The 12209-nt window shown below is 37.5% G+C and overlaps 3 protein-coding genes across 3 annotated transcripts; all 3 read left to right on the top strand.

Annotated features, from left to right (window-relative positions):
• The first annotated feature begins 72 nt into the window (after window positions 1–72).
• Window positions 73–1733, top strand: LOC125200887 (cyanidin 3-O-galactoside 2''-O-xylosyltransferase FGGT1-like). The gene is made up of 2 exons (XM_048098706.1): window positions 73–688; window positions 812–1733. Exons 1-2 carry the CDS (start codon window positions 144–146, stop codon window positions 1584–1586), a joined length of 1320 nt encoding a protein of 439 aa, XP_047954663.1. The 5' UTR covers window positions 73–143; the 3' UTR covers window positions 1587–1733.
• A 723-nt stretch (window positions 1734–2456) lies between these two features.
• On the top strand, window positions 2457–5119 carry LOC125215721. The gene is made up of 7 exons (XM_048117247.1): window positions 2457–2755; window positions 3113–3142; window positions 3950–4051; window positions 4153–4243; window positions 4476–4728; window positions 4808–4862; window positions 4946–5119. The coding sequence occupies exons 1-7, from the start codon at window positions 2648–2650 to the stop codon at window positions 5018–5020; spliced, it is 714 nt and encodes a 237-aa protein (XP_047973204.1). The 5' UTR covers window positions 2457–2647; the 3' UTR covers window positions 5021–5119.
• A 649-nt stretch (window positions 5120–5768) lies between these two features.
• Window positions 5769–8198, top strand: LOC125201264 (28 kDa heat- and acid-stable phosphoprotein-like). The gene is made up of 8 exons (XM_048099306.1): window positions 5769–5955; window positions 6170–6207; window positions 6688–6759; window positions 6881–6964; window positions 7097–7131; window positions 7507–7592; window positions 7844–7909; window positions 7984–8198. Exons 1-8 carry the CDS (start codon window positions 5889–5891, stop codon window positions 8016–8018), a joined length of 483 nt encoding a protein of 160 aa, XP_047955263.1. The 5' UTR covers window positions 5769–5888; the 3' UTR covers window positions 8019–8198.
• Window positions 8199–12209: the final 4011 nt, after the last annotated feature.

Below are 12209 nucleotides of genomic sequence, written 5' to 3'. Positions count from 1 at the left end.
TGGGTCAGACAAGCAGACTCTTTCGTAAAAACTAATGAAACTAACTAATTTCTGTTACTATGAATTCTGTTACTATGTTGTCATGCATGTCTACCAATTCAAATTTATATAGTGGTTTCAAACTATTTCCATGATACAAAGAAATGGATAGCTTGAAAATCATCATGTATCCATGGCTGGCAATGGGGCATCTCACCTCATTCCTTCACATCTCCAACAAACTAGCAGAAAGAGGCCACAAAATCTTCTTCCTCCTCCCTCCCAAAACCCAACCAAAATTACAACAATTCAATCTCCACCCTCATCTCATAACCTTCCTCCCTCTCACCATCCCCCATCTCCAAGGCCTGCCTCACGGCGCCCAGACCACCGCCGACGTCCCATTCCATCTCCACAGCCTCCTGAGGCGCGCCATGGACCTCACGCAGCCGGCCATCGAGCAGCTGCTCAACGAACTCAAACCCGAGTTCATCTTCTTCGACTTCACCCCGTGGCTCCCTGCCTTGGCACGGCGCTACAAGGTGAAGTCTGTTCATTACTGCACCATCAGCCCGGCTGCGGTGGCATACATGATCCGCGACGAGCCCTCGGCCGAGGCCTTCTTGGAGCCCCCGGCCGGGTTCCCACCCTCGGCGATCAAGCTCTATGCGCACGAGGCGCGTGCCCTTCTTCAAGTGAACAACAGCAGGCATGGGCGAATTATGAGCAAATAGACACTAACATCACCAACTTAAGACACTTTTCGGTTTTTTCCATAAACTTTAATATTGGTTGAGCCTCTATCAACATTCTTTTCTGGTGGCGGACGCAGGGAATACGACGGCGCCACCACGTTCGTGCAGAGGATGCTGACGTGTTTCGAAGAATGTGACGGATTAGGATTTCGATCTTGTCGGGAGATCGAGGGGCCGTACTGCGATTTTCTTGAGATGAGATTCAAGAAACCAGTTATGCTTGCCGGTTTCGTCGCGCCGAAGGCTGCAGAACCTTGGGCACGACTAGACCATAAATGGAGGGAATGGTTGGATCAGTTTGAAACCAAAAGCGTTGTGTACTGTGCATTCGGCAGCGAAGCTAGATTAACAAAGGATCAGTTTCAAGAAGTGGTCCTTGGGCTGGAGCTGACGGGGCTCCCTTTTCTGGCGGCGCTGAAGCCGCCGCTGGGGGAGGAAGCTCTGCCGGTAAGGGTGAGAGAGAGTAAAGGTGTGGTGGTGGATGATTGGGTGCAGCAGCAGCTGATCTTGAAGCATCCCTCGGTGGGGTGCTTCGTGACGCACTGCGGGTCGGGGTCGTTGTCGGAGGCGATGGTGAGTGAGTGTGTGATGGCGGCGGCGCCGCATGCGGGGGATCAGGTGATCAATGCGAGAGTGGCGGCGGGGGAGCTGAGGGCGGCGGTGGAGGTTGAGAGAGATGGGGATGGATTGTTGACCAAGGAAGGGGTGGCGGAGGCGGTGAGGATGGTGATGGGAGATGGGAGGGAAGTGAGGGAGAATCATGCCAAGTTGAGGGAGTTGTTGTTGGGACCAGGGTTTGAGGACTCTTACATGGATGGTTTTGTTAGGAATCTGTTTCTTCTTCTGCACTAATTGCTTACCGGTGATGTTCGGTTTGATGGATTAAATAAATACGTGAGTCTTATGAATGTTGGTTCCGCCTTACTTCTTAATCTTAGAATAATGTCTTTTGGTTTATGAGCTGAGGCTAATTTCTTGAGCAATTATGGAACAAGCTTATAGGCTAATCTCGAGTAATCGAATACATCTTTACGACTTTATGTATTAATAATGTGTCATTGATTCAATATTGTTACTTATAAATAGAAAGGGTCTTATCACTAACATTATTGTCGAATTCTGTAATATTTCACCAATTGAAAAATTGATCTAAAAATGATGATTTTTTATAGTTTTGAGATTTGCCAAATCGAAGAAGATGATAAATTCAACGAAGCTGATTAACAAATTTGGGCACCGAATGCTCAACCCTTAGTCGTTTAAGAGCAAGAAGCTATTTGGATTTCCACTCTTAAGTTTATTTCACTGAAGTTTAAATGTAGTGCGAACAACATTGTTTACATCAATTCAAAATGTCATCGTTGCTTTCCTAGTCCAATTAGTTCATTTAGATAATCGACCGAGCTACATATGATTCGTTTTGTCGGAATTGTCCACTGTGGAAAATCAGTAATTAGACTGCAATTCATAATATTAATAATGAATAGCATTGTCAAAAACCCTTATATTTCTGGAGTATGGAGTCACATGTGGTGGAATCAGTCACTGGTCCTCGTAGCGCGACTTTTAAATTTAAATTTACTTAATCATAAAAAAATATAAAAAAAGTCAATAGCCCTAAAAAAAGTGAATGCACGGACGGTGTACAACAATGAAATTAAAATAGAAAACTTGGTGAGAAAGCAAAATTCAAGATTAGATTTTTGTAAGAAGTAGGAGTACTATAAATTCTCTGTTGATATTCTTAATTATAGTACTACTAGAAAATAAATAAAAAAGAGATTCTTGCACAGGCGAAGCAGCCAAATGGAAATCAAACTTCGGAGCTATCAATTTCAATTGCGGAACCCTACACGTTCATCGAATTCGGGTTGCCAATTTGTTATTTAATCAGCATTTGAAAGCTTTTTATCATGCAAATTTTACAGAGATGGCGAAGCGTATTGATCCTCAGCAACACCTTTACTCAATCGACGAGATTAGCTGCGGCACCAACACATTTGGCTTCATTTCATTCCACTGTAAGATTCTTCATTCACCTTCTGGGCCTTTGGTTTAGTTATGTTTGGCTTCATTAGCATATGCTTACTCTCTTTACTCCTATTTTTCTGAATTTATTGTTTCTATTGGATACTTTGGGTAGATTTAGGGGTTAATTATGTTTGAATAAATTAGGGCTCAAATATGTTTGAAGCAGAGTGTGTGTCATCCTTCAAATCACAATTTGTCTTTGTTTGTTTTTTTCTTTCTTTCTGGAATGGTCTTGTGATGTCAATGAAATGTTCTTGCCTTTTCATTTATGTGATTATTTGCTAGTTCTAGCTGTCATAGATTTATTTACTGAAATGCTGTGTTTTGATAATTGGAATGTGGTGCAGGGTGTAACTAGAGATGAAGACCAATCAAAGGTAGAGAAGTTCTATCCCATTTCTTGTTAAAGATATTGCATTCAGTCAAAACATTTTGGAATGCTTCTTATATAAGGCCGTCTACATAAATCCACCTACATTGCGTTGTTTGGTTTTATACTTTCTAATGACCACAATGTGAACGTCACCTCCCTTGTCTGCGAAGTTTTTCATTTACGACTATAAGTAATTATCAATTTACCATGCCTAATCCCATCTCTCTTATGTGTGTGTGTTTGTATTCAAGTGGAAAAGAGTCTTGATATGCTCGTTCTAGCTCTTACAAGTTCAAATATATTTTTCTAAATAGAATTTCAATTTGAAAACTTATTTCTTCTGGATTTATCCAACAGAGAAGGCATAGTCTTTCTGACAGTTTGATGCTTCATTATCATTTCCATATGCATGAATGTAAAACCTGCTCTTGTTCTAAGTTCTCTCTGTCAACAGCTCACAAAGTTTCATCTTACAAACCATTACCCGTAGCTTGATATCTTCGTAGTGGGGGGAGTTGTAAAGATAATGGTGCATTTAGAGACGGACAGTTTTAATGTTTGTCCTGGCACTTGTGTAATTAAATTGCATTTCCATCTTTTCCAACCACCTCCTTCATAATTGCTGACACTTTACTGGATACCGGAGGTTTCTCTACAACGCTAACCTCAGCATCATATCTAACTTAAACTCATCCTGTCAATGTCAGGGGAAGTCTCATTCCTTCGTTTGGATGACTGACGGATGCCTTTTATCAGCTAACAAGTATTTTTTTCATGTATTAAGATATACTGTACTGCTCTTTCTTTTCAGACTTATATAAGATATACAGTACGGCAGAAGCGGCCCAACACAACAAAGAAAGATCTTAAAAGTATTCTCTATAATGGGGGGTGCTCAACATCAAGATACCAGGTCTGCATTTCTCATTCTCATATATCTGGATACATACATGGCTGGCCTCATATGGAATTATAGTTTCCGGTCTTTTTTTTTTAATCCTCCCATTTTCAAAGGTAGCGGGAGACTATGCAGATCGATTAAACAAGAAATCTCGAATAAAGGCTGCTCATCATTCTAAGAGGGCTGCTCAAAGAAAGTTGAAACGTAAGTTTCACCTCGCAGTTCTTCTTGTATTAGTGCAAGTGCAACTGGTCTATTTGAATTTTCTTTCAAAATGTGCTAAAATATGAGAGCTTTAATCTTTTTCCCAAGTGAATTAAAGATATTCTTTACATTCTTGTAATGCAACTTATTTTATTAGAATTTTCTTCCAAAATATGTCTATAGATTACTGTGTAAACAATAGTCTAATTCATTTACTTGTTTCTATATTTAGGGAAGCATCAGAGAGAAAACACGTTCGATGACTGTGATGAGGACCCTGCAAAAGCATTTTTTGCTGCTTTCGGAAGAGACGGCTCAAACTGGAACTTCAGATGCCGGGAGCAGAGATCCGAGTGGACGGAATACTCCAACCAGAGTAACAGTAGATTCAGCGAACATGCAGCTAAAAGCGTGACATACGCTGATCGGAAAATCCTTGGTTTGCCAGAAACTGGTCCTCTGAAAATCGAAGATGTCAAAACTGCGTAAGCACTTCAATTGTGTCACATTTCTCAAGCATGATGTGTTGGTTTGAAATTGTGAGAGTTGTCTGTTGTTATGCAGCTTTCGGTCGTCTGCTTTGAAGTGGCATCCCGACAGGCATCAACCGTCTTCACGAGTAACTAATTTTTCATCTCCCATTCGCTTTACTTGTGCTATTTCATCTGTATACTATGATGACAAGGATTCTTGATTCCACAGGCAGCTGCTCAAGAACAGTTTAAGCACTGTGTCGATGCATATAAATCACTGTGCGCGAGTGTCTCATCGCGCTAGAGAGAGAATTTTGTTCGTCTACGAGCCACTTAATTTAGTGTATTTCAACTTATTTTGTAATTGAATGTTGATGATCAATAATGATTCCTGATTTATCTTTGTGACCGTGATAATTTCCGAATTGCGACTCGAATCCTCGACCTACGGCTTAAAAAAAGCAATCACTTATCCACTAGTTTCCTTTCATCATCCAATTATTACTCGTACAAAAAGATTGAAACTCCAACCCTATGATTCATTGATGCACTAAACAGAAACTTGAGGGAAACAGCACAACCAAAATAATTGAACTTTTGCCTAAATTGAGTATCAGTATGATAGTAATAATAGACTTATGTAGAATGAGTTTGGCAAAATATGATAAAAATAGTAAATTGTCTGTGTAATATATTGATGAATATTTATTAATTAAATAACACCGTTTTATTTAAAATTTGATGATACCATTTAACTCATTAGTAGTGACGCGTACAATTTATTAACCATCATATCAAATACAATTTCACCTAATTTTTGTCATTGGAAAATTGAGAACATAGTTAAAGTAATAATTTTGTACCAGTAATTTTTAAAATTACGAGACATAGTAATTCACTAAATTTCATGTTTTTTAATTTGCTCTAAATCATATAATAGGGATATTATACATTTAATTCGAATTATATATATTATAATTTATACATCGAATATTTTAGCAATTATTGGTGATTTAATAAATTCAAGAATATACATACTGAATTAGGGTTTATGAAAAAGGGCCAGAATCCGATTCAGACACGCAGTCCCTCAAAAATCAAATTGATTGAGTCTGATTCCATCTCCGATTATTATAAGCAGAAGACGACTGCAGTGAGAAAGATACGGAGACATGGGTAGAGGGAAGTTCAAGGGCAAGCCGACTGGCCGCCGCCAGTTTTCCACCCCCGAAGAGATGAGTAAGCTTTTTTCATATACGATTTGATTTTGACTGGCGGTGTTCCTTGAGGGAAAAAAAACTTGATTTTGATCCATGTTTCGTTTGCTATTTTGTCTGTGAATTCGTGTAGAAATTTAATTTGATTTCTGTTTCGGAATTTTCTGCTTTTCCATGTTTTGCCGATCTATGAAAATTTCGCCACTCCTTTGTTCTGACTCTCTTCAATTGTGCAGTTGCTGGTAGCTCTGCTCGTCCTCGCACTTTCAGAAAGGTAGTTTTCACAAGTTTGTTAGTATCTGAGCTTCACTCCTGTAAATGTGCAATCTTGTAGATTTGGAGTTGTATTATGAAATTTATTTACACAGGAAGCATGTCTGTAGAGAAGAGAATGGATATTGTATTAGCGATCGATTGAATGATTTGTAGGGTTTTCGGTTAATATGTGTGCATAATGTTGTAAAGGAGCTGATAAGGTGGCTCTATTTGGTTTTAATAAATTAAATTTGGAAATTTTTGTGAACATATAGTTGTCGTATAATCGTATTGCTGTGAATTGGATCATGCATCCTTATGAGTTAAACCAATATTCATAGATTTTTCTATTTGATATATTCCAGCTTAGATTTTGAATTATTGGTGGCCACTATGTTGTAACTTGGAGTCTAGTTCCTACTTTGTTATACAATTGGTATTATAGTAAGGGCTTCAATATTTTCTCATTATATAATAGTAAGTGTTTCCTCGCTACCAGGAAGTAGCTGATATTGTGGAGGATGAGGCGTCTGATGTAGAGTCGGAAGAGGAATCTGATAGTGAACCTGAAGTGAGTATAATCGTGCCTCTCCTTTCCTGCAAAGCCATTTATTTATGTAGCCCTATTGATTTCAATGAATGAGTTGACAAGTAAGGATGCTCACCTTGTCTCTGTTAAATGCTTTAAACAGAAAGTGAAAGGTGCCGAGGGGGTCATTCAGATTGAGAATCCCAACATGGTGAAGCCAAAGAACATGAAAGCACGCGATGCTGATGTAAGTTACTCAGGAAAGCTATTTTCTGGGATGTACTTATGAAATCTGTTTCTCTTAGTATTATTTTTTTCTCTTCGGATATTATCACTTCCCCATCAACCCTTAAATTGGTTTTGCTTTGTACTTGCTCAGTTGGAGAAAACAACAGAGCTTTCAAGGCGTGAAAGGTTAGTGTGTGCTTACCGCTGTTACTTTCTTGAATTCCATTTCTTACAGATGACTTCAAAATCTTATTCCAACCAGTTCCATCCTCATTTTGGCATTTTGTTTGAGTATTATGATGTACTGATGTGCACGTGTGTGTATGTGTATTATATATATGGAGTGTGCGCTAGTATTTATACAATTAGAAGTTACGTTGCTCGAGAGCCACTTTGAGCTACCCATGGGTTAACAACTTGATGATTGGACATTTAAAAGTATATCACACTATTATTCCTTTGTGGCCTCCCTACCACTCCTAATTCAGCTCTCTTATCGACGGGTTAACATTGTGATTCTCTTTACACAAATGAAGATTTGTTCTTTCTCTATTGTTTTAGGGAGGAGATTGAGAAACAGAAAGCTCACGAAAGATATATGAAGCTGCAAGAACAAGGGAAGACTGATCAAGCAAAGAAGGATTTGGGTAATGTTTACTTCTCATCAAGAATATGTTTATTCATAGCTTGCTCTTGCACCTTATAGTGGGGGCAAGTTCGAGCTCCACTAGACTCTTAACTTGATTTCTTATTGGCTGCATATAACCTAAATTTAAAATCTATGTTGCCATGTGAAAATCATCAAAGTAATTCAAGCTTAGTAGAGCCCGGCTGAATTAATTTGGGTGTTGATTTTGAATTTTTTCTTAAGTTGATATCTTCTTTCCCGAATATACAGAACGTTTGGCCCTTATACGACAGCAAAGAGCAGATGCTGCTAAGAAACGCGAAGAGGAGAAAGCTGGTAACTCATTATTCCAATTTTCGTTTGCTTTCGTCATAGTTTCACCTGTAGCTTATAATGGTTTGTTTGTGCAGCCAAAGAACAAAAGAAGGTTGAAGGACGCAAATAATTTTGCTGCTGCATTCGTAATTCGTAAATGATATGATTCAAGTACTAGTTTGGTATATGAAAACAGTCAAACTTTGATTGAAGCAGTATTTATTCTGCTGTTTCTCTTTTGTTAAATTCACTCACATCATCTGCAAAGTACACTTTATTTATAATATTCCCTAGTGACAATTTCAGTTCATTTGTTTATGACTTATTACAACTAGTATTACTTTCTGAATCTTGTTAGAACAAGACTTCGTTTCATGAGTTTTGGGTTCTAAATCATATTATTATAACTTTTCCAAGACTTCAGTTTTTCATGATTAAAGTAACCTGAGATCATCACATGATATATCCTTAAAATTGATAAGCCAAGACTAATTTTATATAGCTTCGTCCCATGCTTAAATACCGATTTTGGTTTACCCTATTGAACAATACTTGGAAAATTAAATTATGTATATAACCTATTTAACTGAAAACTGGATATGCGTTGTTGAGGCTATCTTAATTTAAAAAGATGAAATAAAAGAAAATTGTATATTTAAGAAAACAAAAATTTATATTATTTGTTTTTTTAAATAGAGATGAATTTTGCTATATTTCACCACACCTTCAAATTCTTCTAGTATTACAAATTTCCAACCTTTCTAATTTATATTTCATACAATTAAAATTATTATATAGACTAGAGTTTTGGTTAAACTTGAATTAGTGGAGGGGATGAAAAAGAAAAAGAAAATAATATAAATATTAAAGTTTTATGATAAATATAGTAAGTAGCCACACTCCGGTGAAGCAGAGGAAAACATGAGCGACAGCGATCCCCAAATTCACCGCAATCAGAAACCCTCACCGCCTAAAATCAGCAGCAACGGCGGCGGAGGCTCCAACTATCCCAATCCCCGGGAGACACGGATCCCGGACGCCGCCACTCTCAAAGACCAATGGCGCTTCGCAATTAGACAGTACAGCAGGTGGTACTCTCAGGCCTGGGGAACCGCTATACTCGCCGGCGCCTCTTTTTTCGCCCTAGGTTGGATCATCAAAGGCTCCAATCCACTCCCTTCCTTGCAATCCGATCACACTAGCTCTTCCCCATCCGCCGCCGCCGATAAAGATGAAGCCTTGAAGCAACCTCGCTGATTGACTGTAATAGGTATTTTACTAATCTCCAATTCTACCTTTTTTGGTTAAGTTCTCGAAATTTAATTCACCAATTGATTGCCTGTAATTCCTCGAATTTAGGATTTCTATCTTTGCCGATTGCATTTGTAAAACGTTGCTTCAGAAGGACTTCTCTCTCTGGCTTCCTGTTCCAACTTGTTCTTGCATTTCTCAATGGATACAACTCTATAAAAATGTCTGTTATGCTGTGTGTATAATGATTAGGCTGTTTTTTCAATTGCTTAAATTGCTGCTATTGACTCATTCTGTAAATGGTTACGGTTGTTCAGCTGAGGAATTGTTGTAAAACTGCTACTTTGGACCCATACTGTAAATGGCTATGGTTGTTCCACTTTGTTCTTGCATTTTATACAAGTCTATAACAATGTCTGTTATGCTGTGTGCATAATGATTTGGCTGTTTTTCAATTGCTTAAACTGCCACTAATGACTCATATTGTAAATGGTTATGGTTGTTCAGCTGAGGAATTGTGTTGAATTGCTACTGTTAACTCATACTATAGATGTTTATGGCTATGGTTGTTCAACATTGTTCTTGCATTTTTGTAACGGATACAAGTCTGTAACAATGTCCACTATGCAGTCTGTATAATGATTTGGCTGTTTTTCAATAGCTTAAACTGCTACTAATGACTCATACTGTAAATGGTTATGGTTGTTCAGCTGAGGAATTGCATACTGAAAGTGTACCTGTGCAGGTGGTTTATATCATGGTTTTCAGCTTGTTCGATCTTGGGGAACTAAGACAGCAGGAGAGTGTATGATCCATGTTCTTGTTCGGCCTTGGGAAGAAGAAACTAGGTGTTTTGATGATGCTGATAACTTAACATCTCTCAAATAAGATAGTCCACTTTTCCCATAGACATAATGTAAGGTTTGCTTCCTTTTTCTGTATATATCTGTAATTAGAGGAAAAGGTTAAGTTTGATCCAGAGTTGCATTTGCTGTTCATCACTTGCCTGCTGAAACTTCTTTTACCAGCGCCTGAATAAAAATCCTTTGTTTCTGTAATAAAAAGTAAAAACCCCATTGAATGGTGTTCAACCTCTCCTCCTTCATAGCTGAATCACTTTTTTTTTGTACTCATTTTGAGAAAAAAATATTTTATGTGGAGAAAGAGTAAAGCAAGGGACAGTAATGTAAGAGAGACTTTTATTTATATATGGGAAAAAGTTTCACCTCCACATGGTAAAATGGATTTTGGAATCTGGGCTTTAACTAGAGGAGAACTAAAATACTAGATGGACTTGGGCTGATGTATTGGGCATAAGCTACGGCCCGAGCTGATAAAGACTTACGATCTTAATGTGCTTTTAAAGTTAAGATGTATGGAACTATGAGCCCTTTGATAATAATGTCATTCATTTGTTTTTTGATAAAGAAGTCGAAGTTAAAACATATATACAATCCTAAGATTATAAACTAAAAATTCTTTGTTTATAAAAAAACTTAGTCCCCCTGTCCCACTCAAGAGATTTGTGTATATATTAATATGAAAATGAAACTAAGAGATATTTGTGTAATTGATGTTGATACATACATGTACTCCACGTCCACACAGGATGTCCAATTTTCCTTTTTAGTTCGTCTCAGTTAAGATGTCCACTTTGTATATTTAGAAATAAATCTCCATAAAATCCTGTGACATTCAAGAATGTGGACATCTTAAGTGGGACGGGAGGAATTTATAGTATTCCATGTTGAACAAAGTGATATAAAAAATAAATAAATTTTAATACTTAGGGAATAACTTCATCCATTACCAATTAGTTTGGGGATAAAATCTTAAGTATTAAGGATCGAGGTCTCCTACCACTCAATGAATGAGATCGTACATAGTCCCAGTAAAATTTAACATGGTATCTGAGCAGATATCATATCATCACAAGAGATGGGCATGAGTGATCCAACTAAAACGTTAACATTTCCGAAGATTTGAATCTTATTAGGGCATGCTTGATTTTCTCATTACTTACCAGGTACGGTTCCATGAATGAAATCACCGAACTTCAGTACAATTTACTCATAAGAATGGATGAAGAGTTGAATGAAAATGATTATAAATCATTAGAAACAAATTCTTACAATTTGATGAGGTGTGGCTGGCAGGGTAAATATAGGCAGGGTGAGGGGAGTTGTTCCTTTAATCAAATCCGAAAACACAAGTCAATACTCAGAGATTCAAAAGTAGCTTACAGAATTGTCCCATTTACTCACATTGGGAAAATCGAAACCATATGTCACACCTTAAATCATCCATATCCCAACCCATAGCTCTACACCACTGTCCACACAGACATCCCACTTCTTGTCTCGTACACTTGTCTATATCACACTATCAATTTTTCGAATTATACAGTATTACTCAGGTAAAGTACAAAATTTGTCTATTATATTTGTGTGAGTACTTGTATGAAATCGACTTCACAAATTCTTGAACTCACTATAATGTAGTAGTAGTAGTCGATTATTCAATACTTCTATTGATTGTAGTCGCACTTGATTAAAAACCCCACACTTCAACTGACCTAGAAAAAGGAATTTTTCAGCTCTCATTGATGCATCAAACTCATCAATCAATCACATAAATGTATTCGATTTTTTCGTATGTGTGTGTGCAACATGACACCATTGCACGTAATCATTCTGCACCACTCAACCCCTATCCTACAAATTTAAACACTCTTCTTTCATATGGTAGAAAACCCTAGTAAAATATTCTTGAATTTCGATCATTATTAATTTGATGGGGAGGGAAGAATAATTGATTAGTGGAGAAGGTAAAAAGACTGTCGACAGCAAGAAAAACTAAATTTTTTGTGACAACACATTGCATGTTAAAACAGTAAATTCACTACTGAAATGAATAGTTCCATCAGGTTTTACATTTAACAATTATCAAACAGTAAAAAGAACATAGAATTGTCCCATTCAAATTAAACCAAATACAAACCGCACACACATTTATAGAGTGAGTATTTATATCTAACACATGACATGATCAAGAGAGCCAAGACATTCTT

Source organism: Salvia hispanica, chromosome 1 (genome assembly GCF_023119035.1).
Source record: "Salvia hispanica cultivar TCC Black 2014 chromosome 1, UniMelb_Shisp_WGS_1.0, whole genome shotgun sequence".
Lineage (NCBI taxonomy): Eukaryota > Viridiplantae > Streptophyta > Magnoliopsida > Lamiales > Lamiaceae > Salvia > Salvia hispanica.
This window is presented reverse-complemented; position numbering and strand designations above follow the sequence as displayed.

Excerpts from the sequence above, each read along its gene's own strand:
- LOC125200887 (XM_048098706.1), top strand. The coding sequence starts at position 144 with ATGGATAGCTTGAAAATCATCATGTATCCATGGCTGGCAATGGGGCAT. Across the intron at positions 689-811 it reads CTTCAAGTGAACAACAGCAG|GGAATACGACGGCGCCACCA; the intron begins GCATGGGCGAAT and ends TGGCGGACGCAG.
- LOC125215721 (XM_048117247.1), top strand. The coding sequence starts at position 2,648 with ATGCAAATTTTACAGAGATGGCGAAGCGTATTGATCCTCAGCAACACC. Across the intron at positions 4,052-4,152 it reads GCTCAACATCAAGATACCAG|GTAGCGGGAGACTATGCAGA; the intron begins GTCTGCATTTCT and ends CCATTTTCAAAG. Across the intron at positions 4,863-4,945 it reads GGCATCAACCGTCTTCACGA|GCAGCTGCTCAAGAACAGTT; the intron begins GTAACTAATTTT and ends TTGATTCCACAG.
- LOC125201264 (XM_048099306.1), top strand. The coding sequence starts at position 5,889 with ATGGGTAGAGGGAAGTTCAAGGGCAAGCCGACTGGCCGCCGCCAGTTT. Across the intron at positions 7,593-7,843 it reads TCAAGCAAAGAAGGATTTGG|AACGTTTGGCCCTTATACGA; the intron begins GTAATGTTTACT and ends CCGAATATACAG. Across the intron at positions 7,910-7,983 it reads ACGCGAAGAGGAGAAAGCTG|CCAAAGAACAAAAGAAGGTT; the intron begins GTAACTCATTAT and ends TTGTTTGTGCAG.